This window comes from Haliaeetus leucocephalus, unplaced genomic scaffold, assembly GCF_000737465.1.
Source record: "Haliaeetus leucocephalus isolate CR32 unplaced genomic scaffold, Haliaeetus_leucocephalus-4.0 Scaffold184, whole genome shotgun sequence".
Lineage (NCBI taxonomy): Eukaryota > Metazoa > Chordata > Aves > Accipitriformes > Accipitridae > Haliaeetus > Haliaeetus leucocephalus.
Window position 1 is genome coordinate 8,107,137 of NW_010972620.1, and position 16,798 is coordinate 8,123,934.

Here is a 16,798-nt window from a genome sequence, read left to right on the forward strand (position 1 = left end):
CATACTCCCTCCTGACCTCCAATGGGACAGAGTGCATCAAACATGGAAGACAACAAATATGTTCACAAGGCTGCAGAGAATTAAAGAAAATCTGTCATGGAATCTATTCATCTCCATAATTTCTGTGACATATCTAGAAACACTAAGCCAATTCTCATGTTAATGACTGAATATGGCTCTTTAAGGGCAGGTTTCATCTCTCTTTTTTTTCTTAGATAGATGTTCATCTTCACCAAAAAAACATGTGCCACCTAAAAGAGCTTGGAAAGCAAGCAGAATGAGTTATGAGGTCCCAGAATGTACAGACACATTAGACAATGTCAGGAACTGTAGACCAGAGTGTACCAGGCTTCATTCTCATCTTCTTGGCTAGCTGATGCTGGGACCTGTAATTTCCAATGTAAGGCAGGTATTGATGTAACAAACATGGAACTACTAAATCTCTGAAATGACCCTGGGCTAAGCAAGACTCCATCTGCCTCCTGCTAATCAAAGAACTGGCAGAAAGCGTAAAGGAACATGCACTGATGCTGACAGTGTGCAGGTATCAGACGCTTCCTAAGCTAATGGCTAAAAGGGAACGAAGGGCTCTTTTCTACATAGATTGTTAGCCTGGATGGTTTACAATGATAACAATCATTTGCCCTGCACAGTTATTGGAACAGGTCATCTACTTTTTACACTGTTGATAATGTTCAAAGCAAAAGAGAATTGGTAATAGCACAGGTCAACCCACAATGACCAGACATGTTTAGATGTTTGTGATTCCTGTAATTTACCTCCCACTTCGAGCATAGTAAGTGGTGAGACAGTCCATTACAGAACCAAGTTTTAAACCTCCTTGTCGATAGTAAGTAGTTGATAGTACATAGTTGATGTTATTTTCAGTAAACCCCTCACTGTTTTTCTGAGGTGACATCCTCTGCTTGTAGAGTTTCCTCCATCCCACTAACATAAAATGAGTTGGTAGAAGTCAAAAGTTAAGAAACACTGTGTCAGTATTGTAATGGCATCCCAGATCTGTGTTCTCCACCTCCATAGGGTGCCCTGGCATCCCTCCTTGCTGCTTTAACTTTAATTACCCTTTCTCCTTCTCAGGGGCATAAAATCTCATAAATCAGGTTGTGGATTAAAGCATGAAGGAATAATGACAAGTTAAGCAGGCAGGCTGCTCCACTCACACCTTTAGTGAGGGATTTTGGTGTTCTTCAGAGCCAGCTACTGTCTAGGCCTTGCACAGGTCTGCCAGCATGAGGACTGAAAAGCTGTGCCTCCTCTCCCAAGCCTAACCCCAATGCCAGTCACAAGAGATTCAGAAGATGAGGAAGAACACATCTGCATGAGCCTAGTGTAATGTTCTTCCTTCTTGATTATCCACCATGGCCAGGACAAACCATCTTCCGGATATTTCTGTGTACTGAGGTTTTCCACTGCCCCAGCATAAATCACATCAGGATAGGTACCATCTAGTCTGAATTGTCTCCCTGTGGTTTTCATTAACATCATACCTTCTGCGCAGCCATTAAAGCAATATGCAGCTACCTGAGCGTGCTGCAGAGACATACGGATTAGTGTTTCTGTACGCAAAGCACCCTCAAGCTGCCTGGTAAATTCAGCAGGCTTTGAAAACATGCCACTTTTTAGTGTCAGACCCATCAGTGAAAATTTGCTGAGACAAAGAAACGTTTATTATACTGGCCCAGTCCCTGTTCACTTCCCTCTCCCCTCAGCGCTATGATGGCACAGCTATAGGACAAAGTAATCTTGAGTGAAAATATTGGATTTGTTTTAAAAGCAACTCCTGTGGAAAATGTGCAAGGTTACACCAAAACATGAGCCACATTAGAGCTGCAAATGCACATTACTTACACAGAAACTAACTTAAGAGAGGAGCGTAATTGTACACATTAAATCTCCTTTTGAAGGATTTCAGAGGAAACTTATTAGTCTGCCACAGTAATCCTTTACATCTTCAGCTGCAGACAGTGCTGATAAATCAGACAACATGAGGGGAGGGGAGAGAGTGGCAAAAGAAAGTGCAGCACAAGAAGCCCTAGAAATAATATAAATATAAATAAATAAAGGAAAACAATTTTTTTTTTATTAACAGATTTTTAGGTTCAAGTTCCAAATCTGATATTTGGCACAGCAAAGATGAAACAGTGCTAGAAATGGATGGAAAGCAGTGAATAGGGAAGTAGCTAACTATTTACTGCCTGTCTTGCTTTAAGAAGAGCTTTTAACTACCACCTGGGATGCACTTTCTTTCATCTGTATGGATTAATTTCTCCCACTGGAGTGCTGTCCAGCATTTTAAATAGGGCTAGAGAAGATCAGCTGTAGCAGGCATTATTCACCAGTAAAACAGGTGTAATCGTGTTCATCATTTAAACGTCTTCATACTATTAGTTTCATAATAAGCTTTTAATGATTTCTTCAATAAAAGACTCAAAGACCAAACCCTACAAGTTGGAGAGTGCTCCATTGTCCCGCCAAGCCGTTTTATCTACCATCGAACGCAAAGATAAAAATCAATCGTAGCTAAGCAGGGTGAAGTTAAAAATAAATTGCATGGATTGATTTCTGTTAAGACCTTTGGCTCCTAGTTAAAAAATGGAGGAAAGAAATTTATATTTGAACATGGTGTATTTAGCTTCTATGAAAATAAAGAGAAGGCTCTAGACTGGGAAATCAAAGTTTAATTTCTCCCCTCCTATCTTGTTTCACCGCTGAGAAGTTTCACATTAGCAAAAACTAAAAATACAAAAAAAAATCCTTTTATTTTCTTTATTCCTGGGGAAATTTACTACTTATTTAAGTATTTAAATTGTCAGCTTGAGAATGGAGGTCAGGAATCCATATGAATTGGCACAATCTTAGGTGTGACTGCTGGTTGAAGTCTACTCACTTGATAACTGACTTACATTCAGCAAATATGCTCATTAAGCCTGGCCTTAAATACCCAATAAACTTGAAACATACACTCCTGTCCTACCAAACATAAGCACTTCCAAGTTTTCCTAAACAACCACAGTTACAACTGGTAATAATAATAAACTACTTCTCTGAGCTAAGCTCAGACTTCTTTAGTTATAGAATTAGGAAATTTTTTTTTCCCCTTTATAAAACCTTAAAGATAAATGTCCCCCCACCCCAGTTCTAAGGCTATGAATAATAAATATTTTTCTTTTTACTGAGCCCAAAAAAACCACCTTCTCTTAAATATATCCACTTTGATAAAAACAGAATTTGATTCCGATAAAAAAAAAAAAAAAAAAAGGCATTTCTACAAAGCCATTTTCCATCAAAAGACTTCAGCTGAAATTCTTTGGACACACTCTGATGAGACTCCAGGCATCCAAAAAAGGCAATATTATCCATAGGTTCTGTAAGAAGCTATCAGTGATTGTGGGTGAATATTGACATCTGCGTATGTTTTAAGGAGACTTTCTGATGCAAAAGAAGACTGAACTGGTTCAACAGCTTTTGGCAGATATGTTTCCTCCTCTGAGACAGAGGAACTATTTGGATGTGTATTGTAAGAGTCCCGCTTAGCTGCACCACACAACAACATCTAAAGAAATTCTGGGTTTGCTCGTTCTCACTCATGCTAGTGAGCAGACGGAGATGCTGCCCTGCTGCACAACTCTCTGAATTAAGCAAAAGTCTTCTAAGTGCAAAATTATTTCAGGGGGTGAGGAAGAGCCAGACACATGATCACTATCAAAGAAGAGCATTTTGACTTAAACTTTTCACTTTCCACATGGAATTCCTGCCATCTGTAAGAACTGCAGCTGCTCCCACTCTGCTGCATATGCAAGCTGCGAGTAACCACCATCCCCTGCTCCTAAATGGTAACATCACAGACCCCACCACATTCAAGAGGATTGTATATCACAGCCAAGACTCTCTTCTCTCTTCCTAGCTCCCCACACACCCCTTTCTTCCTTCATCATATCAGCCACAAAAAAAAGGGCAATCACCAGAGCAGCTTAGCTTTTTGGACATGGGACTATCATATGTCCCACGGCCACCTGACCTAAGGGAATCTGGAGTCAAGAAAAAGCTGTGCAGTTCCCAGGAGACTGAATCACAAATGAAATGGCATAGAAAGCTGCCAAGAAAGCTTCCCAAGAGGAGAAGTGGCAGGAGGAGCCAGGTGAGAGACAAGACCCTTTTATGAATTTCAGCCTGCAGTTAAGCACCTTGATAAATTATGCCATGGGAGTGGAAAAGGGAAGGAGCACCCACGTTCCCACTCTTTAAAGGCCTTGGAAAGTGATAATGTACTGCCTCTCAGCATGCCTTTCTGGTTAATGGTGCAAAGAACTTCCCATTTAAAGTGGAAATGGAACAGGGTCTGAAGCAAACAGCCAGCCCTTTTCAGTCAGAGCTTACAGGTGTCGTTCCTTGTCCTTATGTGGTAAGACAACCAGCCAAAGGCAGATCTGAGAGTGTCCATCTCCAAAGACATTTGTTTGGCCTGCTGGAGAAAACAGGCATCACCCCCAAATTCAAACCAGGTATCAGCTTCTAAATCTCAGAGGAGTCTTCCATGCCCAGTAGCTTTGTCACAGCCATGGAAAGTGCTGAAAGTCCGAGCTACATTTCAGATCGACTTCAGTTGCACTCTGTTGGGATATCAGAGTCTGCACCATCCCAGAGAAAAAGACAGACATAAAAAACAATCAAGAAAGGTATTGATTGCCCATCCACACATCTCTGCACTGACTTACAGCCAGCTCAAATCAAAAAGGCCAAAGTTACCCTGAGGGTCTCCAAGTGCTGACAGAGACAGAAGCTTAAGGGAGGAATGGGGACAGTGTTAACTAGATGCTGAACTAGACCAGTATGACCTCTGGGAGGAAAACCATACACTGAAGGGTTTACACAAGGAAAACACAACATGATTAATAGGGGGAGGAAGCATATTTATGAGACGTACATCTATAGCTGGGGAAAAAAAAAGAAAGGACAATTTTCAGAGACCAAATCCTTCCTCAAGTCCCTTAGGTTCTCCTGAGTATGCCCAAAAGCTTATCTGTCCCTTTTTTTAATTCTATCAATTCCAATCTCATAAAAAATACTACCTCTCCCTGTAAACTTTGTCTCACTCACATCCTTAGGCCACCAGCACTATAACAGCAGTACAGCCAGCAGTCCTCATGCCACACACTCTGAAGAGTTTCATCATTATTATTGTCCCTCTCCTGATATCTAGGGTTCTGTGTGAAAATCTAGTCCTTACATGGGTCTGCACCAGTGCATTGGGAATGTCATCAGTCCCCACTAGCGGCCAGGCTCGTCCAACACAGGACTCCAGCCGCCCAGCAGAACCACTGAGCTATTGCACCCGAGATAGCTTGAGCATAACCTTTGGGTAACTGGGAAAAACTACTTTAACTTAGCAATAATTGGCTCTCTATGGCAGCTGTACATCTGTCCACAAGAGTGTTGATTTCTGCAGAAACTGTCCCAGAGCAAAGCTGATTTCCAGTGAATGCACTGCTGTATTCATACCCCCTTAGGAGTTGTCAGGCCACCACAAATAAGCAACACTGTACTGAGACTTTTTTTGGCCCAGACTCCTCACGCCCTGCAATAAGTGATGATATTTGCTCATGCTTTCTTGCATTTTCAGTGGAAAGTTTTCACCTGTTGGCAAGGAAGTGTACACAGATCATTCCTGTTCTTTTTTTTTAAGTCTTTAAAGAACAAAGTAGCACTGATGTTATTTGTTTGTTTATAGGAAAATAACAAGTTTTTCTCCAAACAATGCTTTCTCACTCAAAACAGAATTTCCTGAAAAATAATCCCCATTTTCATTAAAGCCTATTGCATTGTAGACTCTTTTCAGCAACCTGAGCAATTCCATTGGAAACCCTGATACAAGACTTACTTGAAAAATATTTTCCCCAGAATTCCCCGTGATTTATTTTTACCATAGAAATTCTCCAAAATATCAGTACACTAGATTAATACATAAAATGAAAAACTATCCCTGACCCCTGGGTCTTATAATATAGGCTCTGCACATGAGAATACCGTAGCAGCTCAGGTAACTGTCAGGAAGTCAAATCTTATAGGCAGTTGCAGGTTATCTATGCACCTAAGTTTAGAAAGTGATACTATCTCAGTAGCGAGTACTCAAAGGCACCAATAAGGAAAGGTGTGGTACAGCTCTAGAGAATGGCATATTACAGCTGTAGAGGAAGTATGGGCTCCACGACTGCACAGCTGTATAATTGAACACAACTGACACTGACCTTAATGGCAAAGTTGCTCATCAAATTAGCTCCTTTTTGGTGCAGTAAATAAATTCAGACATATTCCAAGGTTTTCTCAGAAATAAATGACCTGCTCTGCAAGCTGTATGAATTTGAAGTATTAACCATGAAAGAAGGTGATGATACTGACTCCTGGCTACATCAGAGCAATCCTGTGAAACTTATACACACAACAGAGGGCAGGATTTTCTCTTAATGTATCAATTTATGCAGAATTATCCTATCTTAGTGATGTGCTAGGCATCCTTAAATAACTATTGATCAATCAAATAGAAAGTCAATCAATAAATTCAGTGATCACCTACTGTTTTATTCATAAGAATTCTTCCTACTCTCTCTTAGTAGCTATTTCCCCCTTCCTTTCTTCATTACCTTTTACATTTTTCATCATGTGTTATGTTATTTATCTCCTTTGCCTGGTAACCAGTCCCAGTCTTTTTAAACTCTCTTCATGGGTAAGTTTTTTTCAAGCATAGGCTCATTCTCATTTTCTTTCTTTGCACTGCAGTTCTGCAAGATCCTTTCAGAAGTGCTGCACAAGAGCATTCCACATGATAAGGAACCATTGATTTATAATGGCACTATAACATTTTCCATACTCTTCTTTCCCCTATCTATTATGCACCACAGTATCACGTTTGCTTTGAGTGCACAGTTACACAGGTTAATGCTTCCCAAGACTCTTACGCTACAGGCCTGTTGATCAACTTTATTAGAATGGATATTCACTAGTAAATAACTGTATGCAGATAATCTAAAAGGTTGATATCAATAGCTGGGATTCGTCTTCCCTAATTTTAGCTGTCAAAAAGTTGGGCATCTTCTCTAAGCTATACTTGAGTTCCTTCTAATATTAATGAGAAAGGCATATTCAAGAGAGAGACCTATCTCATCCTGCAATAGGTACGACAGGAGAAGATAAATTGCCCCTGAAGGTTTTGATCTCTCCACTCATTTTGGAAGAACACAGAGTACTGGTTTAGACTAAAAATCTACTGTTTTCATGACAAAAGTTAAAAGGAACAAGTTTCTCTCTCTAGTCCAAGATATTACTTCTGATTTGTGCCAGCACAGACAGATCAGAACTCATGCACCCATCCTTTATACTTCTATTAAACCTCAAGAGGTTCTTAACATTTAATTTGATATTTATTTATTAATCTCTGTCTAATATTTGAAATTCAAGAGAGCTGGCTCCTGTATTTCTGTCCAAGATTATCCAGACGGAATGATATGCATGAGACGTTGCACACATAGTCAATCTGACACATCCCGTAATAGGCAGCTACATCACATGGCTTGTGAGACTAATAGATCCAGCACATATCAGCATTCCTACATATGTACTGAGCAAACACTCTGCATAGCCCATCTACCATATGCTGGACACGGTGGATTTAACACACCTTCAGCTCAGAGAGGTGTGTGCTGTGAATTTGAAGCATCTGCGTGTTACTCAAGTACTACATGGACTTGATCCATGCCCAGTTTCTGCACTTACGACAGGCTGCTGGACAGTCAGAAATCCTGCAAGTGTGATACAAAAAAGAGGGAAAGTGATAGACAACCTGTGAAAGGGAGAGTCTCCTGCCCAAAACAGCAGAAATGTTCAGTGTGTATATTTAACATTTTTTAAGAGTGTGGGTATGTGATTTTCACTTCAAACACCCATTAAGCTATAATAAAACTTTGCTAAGGATAGTCAAGGCACTTGAAGTATTACATATACATACATGCATGTGTTTGTATACACACACATCGGTTTTTTTAACTTGAAGCAATTTGCAACTATTAGCTTGAGCTGCTCACTGTTAATTTGAGGCAGAGGAATGCGCACACCAGGCAGATGTCCTCATTGCAAGCCCAAGTTTCTAAACAGAGCAGCCTTGTTTTAACACAGGTGGGAGCTGTGGAATGAGAAATGTCTGTAAGGCCTCATGCTAGCCTTAAAGAATTGGATGTTCCACAATACCCTCAGCCACAGACATAAACCGCCAGATTAACAGAGTGTCTCTAAAATATCCTTGGAGGGTAGAGCATTTACCAATTGGAAAGCCATCACCTCTAGTCAAATCATGACTTACTGAGTTGCAAAAGCTACATTCTCAGTGTTTACTAGCCGCGGGTCTCCCCATGAGGCCAAAGGAAGCGGTAGCAGGCTGGGTTTCATGGGGGAATGAGGGGACCTGTGGCTCCCATAGCAGTTGATCATCTCCAGAGCAGCAGACTCCCCTACTCAGAGGAGAAGTCTGCCAATGTTACCCAAGTGCATGCAGTATCCATATTGCAGTCCTGCCAGGTCATATGGATCCAGTCCTCCACCTAATCCCGGCACAGAATTAACAGCCTTCCCCCTTAAACTCCCATTTCTAAGAAAATTTCACAATAAACAGAGCAGAACTTTCTTATAATTTGGATACTATCAAGAAAAACGTTCCCCCAAGGAAGTAAAATAGGAGCTTAACATAACCCAGGCTTGCTCAAAAAGGGAAGCATATGTCTTTTCTGTACCACCTGGATCCAAGCTCTATCTCATCTCACCTCATTCCCCCTCTTCAGCATTGGTGACAAGCAGTTAATATCATCATGTCTGTAATCACTGCGTCTCCTGAGCTTTCTACGACCTGGAATCGCTGCAGCCTGGCTCCCAGTTTCCACCGAAATGGCACATCTTCAGGAAGTGTTCTTCCACACCGTACCATTCATTCTCACACTTCCACCGGTATGAAATGGGGAGAGATGGCCTTGTTCCATCCAGCCCATGTATTCTCAAAAAATCTCAAAAACCAAGTAGTTTCTCATTCAATTTCTGTCACTTTCTCTTCATCTCCAAAATCATCATCAACTAGCTGACAAATTTACAGTCATCTTCCACTTTGAAGTTGCCCTGTAACATCTTTTTCCAATCTCTCTACCTCTTACAGCAAATCTTTTTCACTCCATTAGCATTACTTGACTGTCAAATCAGCATAAACCTTTCAATTTGTTAAAATGATCACTCACACCTTTCCATTGTTCTTCTCTGTTCTCTCCAATTCATCACTAGCTTCTTTGTATTTTCCAAGTAGCCACAACAATAGCAAGTTAGAGCTTCTGTGAAACACATGGACCCTTATGATTATTGATGGATGAACTTTCAAAATATATCAGATTCACCCTGAGACAAGTGATGAGCAGAGAGATCAAGTGTTTCATCCCAGACTGCATAGTCAATCTATAGCAGGCATATATAGACTCCCATCTCTTAGGACTTGTGGTCCCATGCACTTGTCCTAAGAATATGCCTCCTCTCTTGCACAGAACAAATACCTTGCACAGGCAGAATTCATGTCACATTCATATCAAGCCAACATACCTGGATGAAGATATATTCATCCTGAACGACAAGGGAGCTGACGTCAATGGAGCGTGAAAATGGCCCGCTCCTTTTAGTCTCTGAGCACTCTTGGATCCGACAGGTCAAATAGTGGGTGTCTGTAATGGGAGAATATGTACACATGAGAAATGCCCAGGTAGGAGCCTGTTGTCTGCAAATGTTATCAGCAGCTTGAAAGAAGGTCTCTGAAGGGAAGCCTTAACCTCATCTCCAACTAGATAGATGTTATTGCATGATCTACCTCTGGCCTTTAAAACTGTAACTGCTCTCTGGAGTCAGTAATTCATCACACTTCCACACCCATCATTCCGTTCCCCATTGTGCAGACATCCCTCAAGAGACTGGAGTTCAAACCATAAGTGGAAGGTGCAACTCATAAACGCATCAGAAAACTGATGATGAGACATATGGAGCAGAAGAAGATTTCAAAAGCCACCCAGGTAGAACCTAATGATTCCACTGCCCTGCTGGGAATTATATCCCCATCCTCCCCCTAAAATACCTGGGTTTAATTGTGATAGTAACACACAAGGAAGGAAAAAAAATAGGCCAAACCAGTGCTATTAAGTTTAACTTATTTTGCTGTGAAAATGACAAGCACCTCCTAAAATTAAGTCTTTATAGCCAACATAGGCTAGGTATGAAAACATCATGGACATAAAATAGCATGACTAGCTGAAGAGTCCCAACAGTAGTTATATGCACTGCAAGAGGCATCAAATGCTTCTGTCTAGAGAGAAGATGAGAATACCATCACACTAACGGGATGCCTTGTCAGTCCTTGGCATTGCTTGAGAGAAGGAACAGGACTAGGAGAAGAACATAAAGAAGGGATAAGGCAAAGGCAGACATAGAGAAAGTTGCTCGGAGCGGCAAGAAGAGACATGCTCACCTCCAGCAAAGTTGGTAGGGGGTATAGAGGATTAAGCATTATTTCACTAAGTCTAAGAATGGATCCCATGAAACAGAACAATCAAGGCACTGTCTCTCTGGATGTATGTAATCTAAATATGCCATCTCTGCCTTTCAGCTTCTGAAAACTGCAAATCAGGGAGAAAACAAAAATACAACTAAGATGACGGTTTCAGTGATAAAAGGGTCATATCTTTTACACTGTGGCACTTCTACAGGCTTCTTAGATTCACGCATTTGTTCGCTTTTCTACAAAGGGTGAGGACCGACTATCAATGAAGATAACAGTGAGTTTATAAGGGCTGGGGTGAGCCTGGCGCAGTGATTTTAGTTCACAACTGCACCTTTTAACAAGGATTTTGTCAAACTGAGCCCAAAAGGATAAAAGGGAAGTTTAAAAGGACAGTAACTAGCCTAACAAAGCTGCTTACAGGATTCTCCACCCCATAAAACCTGCTATTGTCCTTAGTCTGTGTCCTTCCAGTGACAGCAAAATGTAGTTCAGTGGAAAGCACTGGGAGGCATGACTGAAATCCTCTGACACTCAGCTAACCGCCTTCCCAGATTCAAAGACAAGATTCACAAACTGGTGGTTTCCCCTTCCATAGCCTTGTCCCACCAACAGACTCTTAAGAATGCAAAAAGAATGCAAGTCAGAGGCATTGATAACAAGAATAATAATTTTTAAAAAGATATTGTCTAAAAAAGTCACAAACTACAACCAAGCTTTAACCTAATAAAGGTTCATGCCCAATCGCATGACAGAAGGTCCATGTTTAAAGGCTGCAGACCTGGTTCTGGGTTGAGGCACTGGGAATTCCAGGTTTGTTAATAAGGGCTGCATGGCTGATTCAGAGCAGTTGCATAGGTCTGGTGCAGTAATGAAAACATAGTCCCACTGATGATGCTAAAGCAGCAGAAACTGTTGCTGGTGCCAGCTCAGAGTATCTGGAGGTAATTAAAGTGTGTGGTGAAAAATATCTGACCTACAGACAGTGCCAAATAACTGGAGTATCAGAGTTTCTCCCAGCAAAAAATACCAGCAGCAGTAGAGAGGTCAGACTCTCAGCTGGGATAAATTAAGGTTCTTCATCAACTGACACACGCACACTTGGTTCAGAGCTGCTATTTACCTCCTCAACATGGAATCTAAGACATCTTTGTGGTGGATAAAAGCAACTTCTCAGAAAACAAGAGGATCTTATATATTGCCATGCTATCCAAAGAGCTCAGCAGCTTTGGCTTGTTTTTGAGGTAGCACTAAAACCAGGCAGAACAAGGAGGAGAGGTCAAGAGCTGTATTTTTAGAAGCTCATTCCTTCCGGTATGTTCTCCCACACAGTCGCCTGGATATTCTTATCCCTCCAAAAAAGGGATAATTTGCTGCTGCTGAGTGACAGAATGGGAGGAGGAATAAAAACCTGTCACAAATAAATGCAAATACATCACAAGTGTTGACATGACAGCTAGCTTCCTGCTCATTGGGAAATGTGTCATATTGAGTGTGTTACACCAGCAATCAAATATACTCAAAGAATGGCACCTGATTAATATTCACAGGAAGTTGGTGGTAGAGAAGGGGGGTAGCTCACTACCCATTTTCCATTTAGTCTCTTGTTTGTTTATTTACATATATTTTACAACACAAGGCCTATGAAAAAAACCACAGACACAAAAAAATTATTTTCAAACCTGTCTGCCTTCGGACACGAAAATAAGTTCAAGTCTTGCTTTCTTTCCTGCTGCTCCACAGAAAATGAAAAATAATTCCTTTTAAAATATGTTAAAAAATGAGGTAAAAAATACGACAGCACCCAGTTCACATTTGTGTGTGACTGGAAGCAAGAAACAATGCCAAGTCCCTGCTCAAGCTTCTTGAAGGGTATGATCCTTTCATAAGCTATGGTCCCATTCACAGAGCACATTTTCCCCCATACAGAAAGTACAGGGCCCCTCAACAAAAACGTCAATTAAGAGAGAAGGGGGCATCCTAACTTCTGAGCTGTTAGCTCCCTCTTCTCTGAAAGGAGTTAATTTTTCAGCCCTGTTTTTGCACAGCCACAAGGAAAAAGGACAGCTGCCCAGAGGGGCTGGTGGCATGTGCCCAAGCTATGCCTTGTAAGCCTTGCTTACCTTTCACTGGGAGATGTATGCCTTAAGGGAGGTTGGCTTATATCTGGGGAATATTTCCAATTTATATATCGTCCCACACAACACCAGAATTAGAGGGTTTAGGGGTTTTGTGCGTTTGGGGGGGAGGGGGGTATTATTATGTTCCATTGCAAAAGGAGCTGAGAAGAGCTCCCTATTTCCTAGACAGTTTCAAAAACTCCTCATGCTTATAACCCAACATCCAGCTACTTTCTCAGCCTACCTGTGAAGGAGGCAATATGGACATGAAGCAGCCTGGAGGGTTTGCTGCAGCTCAAATCCCAGCATCCATACCTCCATACAAACCCTTCCCACCAACTTATCTCACTTCAGATTAGGGAATGGCTTTCTCACATGTGCAGCCATTTTTCAGTTGAGGAGCTTGAAACACCTCCCCATTGCTAATTAACATAGTTTCCCATGTTGAGAATTTGGAGTGTATTTTGACCCTTTCTAGTAGTGATAAAACTGAAACAATTTCTTGAAATTTGCAGTGATAAACTGGTGAAGTAAGCCAAGCTACTAAGTCTCTTCTTTGCCCACCAGTCACGACAGCTTTGGCAGGAAGCAGGAGCACAAGAGGCTCTCTCTGGTGGGTAACACCCAGAGATGTGGGTCCCTGAAGGGAGACACTGAAACAGTCAAACCTGTCACTGCACTGAAGGCTGCAAAGGGCTGACCTACGTGCAGGTTACTGTGACTTACGGAGACACAGGACAGCAAGGCCTGCTCCCTCCTGGCAGCGTTAACACGGCAGCTAAAAGCAGGCATGGCTGGCCAGCATGGCTAACAGGGAGAAGGGCAGCTGATGGAAACAAGTTGCATTGGCAGATTGGCTCAGGTTAAGTCAGGTCCTGGTGCCAGGCGAGACTTATAATCATAAAGTACCAGTGAAGGTTACCATGAGAGGGAGAAAAAAATAGCTGGCCTCGACAATTTTTCCCCCAAAGGAAAAGAGGATCTAGAAATGTAGACAGGACTGTAAATTATTCCCCAGGAATTAGTTACCCTGTTTTATCTTTCTGGTTAGGTTTTTTCCCCCTTCTTTTCCCTTTAATTAAAATACTGTTTATTGCATCGTATCTGTGAGTGGGGAGAAGATTATCTCACTGAACATCAGAAAGTTTAATATAGCTTTCCCAGGAGTACTGGTGGGTGCTTGTGTCAGTGTATTTGTAATAGTTCCCTTGCATCCAACCCTGTCCTTGCTGCTGCCTATTACACCCAGGCAGAAGGTACAGTGCCCAAGGCTCCTACGTGTTTTTATAATTTAAAAATGCAAGCCTAGATTATTATTCTGCTACAATAGCTCTGCCAAAATGTCGAAAAAATGTGAAAAACTTCATCTGCTACAAAAGACAGGAACAGCTTGAGATCAGCTAGGCAGTGGAATTAGCAGCATCTTGCAAATATTTAAGGAGACTAGAGACTGGGGCAGATGTTTTTTCAGAGACCCTACCATTCCTACTGACCGGACAAACGAAACCATGAGGCAAGACGTTTTGGAGGACAGACACCAGAGCAGTGACCAGGAATTCCACCCTCCAGCTCCATGAGCTTATTGATAGCCCTGACTCATTTATGGATGAATGAGACTCTAGCATGCTCCACCGCCTGTTCCCAACCACAGAGCATGTTTTAGGCTCCAGTGTCTGAATTGGTATTAAATAGGTTCTTGAGTCCCATTAGTGCTAAAAGAAAAAAAAAGAAAAAAAGAATCATCAAGTTCAGGAGTCCAATCCTAAATACCACTTCCCTCCCTGCCTTTTTTTAATTTTTTTTTTTTTCAACTAAAAAGCATGGAGAAGAAGGACAAATGCCCCCTCTGGAAGAATCATGTACTTTTCAAGTGGCCAGGGACATTGAAGGCATGGATTCTTGTCTCTGAATTGAACTGAGCAATGGCAATACTAAAATCTACGTCTGTTAATGCATCAAGTAAGTGACTGAGCCACCAGACTGACCTAAGAGGCATTAAAAAAGCCTCCCCTTCATTCTCCCCACTACTGAGGAAAACTTTAATCAGAAACTTTCTCATCAAGAGGAAATAACTGCAGAGACCCATTTTCCAGTAGGTGTAAGTGCCTCAGCCATTTCACTGAGAGCATGAAGGCCCATTTTGGTTACAGAGCCAACTAGGAGAAAAGTTCAACCTCCCATTCCTAACTACAGAGAGCTGTACCATTTCACACCAGGTAAGGCTATAGCTTTGAGGCAGTCAATGTTTTGTAACACAAACTAATATCGTTTCAAGCCTTAAAAACTCTAATTGGAGTAACATGGTTCTTTTGTGCTGTGCTTGGCTGGGAGAGGAGTCATTTTGATGCTGTCCCCCAGCAGGACATGCCAGTGGAGCCAGCACAGCCCTCCAGGTCTCACCTGTGCCTGCTGTCTGCTGGGACCATGGCTTCCAATGGGCCTGTTTTGCTGACACTACCGGTTAAGTCTGACTTTCAGTGAAACCCTCAATACCATCAACCGCCAATTTCAAAATGCTGAATTTATACATTAAAACAAGAAGAGCAAACCCCCGAGCAAACAGGACCTGAAGGAAGAGAGCTGTCTGCAAACTGGGGATACATCTTTCAAATAAAGCATCTATATCTTTGACACATCCAGTATTCAAATAGCTGGGTGAGCGAGTTTAAACTTAGTTTGAAAACAGACTCCATCAGCAGTTTGTTTGCTTACTTACTTGCCTTTTTTGCTTGCTTTTGGCCACTTCTAACATTCCTGCAACAGCACACACCGCACCAAAGGCACTGAAGAAGCCTCCCTACCTTGCCCACCCACCTGCCAGCCTGTTTTGCTTTTTCTACATATTCAACAAACAGCTGTCACCCCTGAGCTTTTATTGCCTGGTTATTTATTCAGCTGCCATCACTAAATAGCAGTGGGAGGCCAATAAGTGATTTTAGAAGATCCACAGCCTCAGAGAAGCCACCATGATAGACAGGCGCTTGTTCACACAGCATCTGGCCTATGCAGAACTTGACTAAAACAGAGAAAAGTTTGCAATCAACAAAAATGAGGCCTTTTTCTCCCAGAAATCCTCTACAACCTCAGCCCTATGTTGCTTTTCTACATTGTCCCTCTAGTGTAAAAGGGACACATGTCCCATTGCTGTGTGGCATTGAGCTGGAGTAAAGCTGGCTCCACCCCACAAGCAGATGCATTACCATGCTGTAGTTCCTGTGAGAAATACCTAAAACACGTTGGAGAGAGTGGTGAAAAGGTCAGCTTACTTCTAATACTTACTGTCATCTTTGCTGGAGGTTAATTACATAGGAATTCATTCTACTACAAATGTGGCTAGATTCATTTCAGTGAGGGCTTAAGAATTTTTTTTCTATTTCTTACTTCAGATCCAAGCCCCTTTTCAAGGCCTCTAATCGTTTGGTACGAAGCATCTATTCATACATCACAAGCAAAACTGAAAAATCTTTTCAACAGGGGACAAAGGGTACCTGGGGCATAGGGACGTTCTGGCCAGAGGAGAAGTCTGACTGTAGGCGATTTCTCAAATTCCCAGGTACAACCCAGCTGTTCTGAACACCTCTGGAAATGCACAGAGTCTGTACTGCACAGTGCTGGTAGCCCAGCTCTTTATGATTCATGTAAAATACATGATACTGAAACAGCTAAATAGAGAACAGAATGGACGGCTCCTTAGCCCAATAGATTGTGCTTCTGCTCAGCCCTCTCCACAGACAAGCTCAGCAGCCTCTGAATTTCCCCCCCAGGGGCTAAGGAGAAGAGTATGCCTCACATCAAACCCCATGACCCACATCTTTCCTATCAATTAAAATGGAAATGGGGAGACAAAATGAGTAAAGTGAATTTCCATTCCCACTCCATTCTTGACTCAAAGCCCACTTTTTCAGCATTGGCTGCAGGCACTCACGTCCATCAGCTGTCCGGGCTTCCATGTGCACGAGGTCAGGCTCTTTATCCAAACCAGCCACCGACCTGGGGGGACAGAGAGAGAGAAAAAAGGCAGCCAGTTAGATAAAAGGATGCAATCAGAGAGGGTAAGAGAAAGCAAAAGCAGTTCAAGTCTCCCCTGTGACAC

General features: G+C 41.9%; 1 protein-coding gene across 1 annotated transcript in view; it reads right to left on the minus strand.

Moving 5' to 3' along the window:
* The window catches only part of SORCS3 (sortilin-related VPS10 domain containing receptor 3), a 311,734-nt gene that overhangs the window by 72,794 nt on the left and 222,142 nt on the right, over positions 1-16,798 (minus strand). The window contains exons 7-8 of the mRNA XM_010564990.1: positions 16,631-16,695; positions 9,643-9,761 (exon numbers count right to left, since the gene is read on the minus strand). Of these exons, the coding sequence (XP_010563292.1) occupies positions 9,643-9,761; positions 16,631-16,695 (184 nt within the window). The remainder of the gene's footprint in view (positions 1-9,642; positions 9,762-16,630; positions 16,696-16,798) is intronic.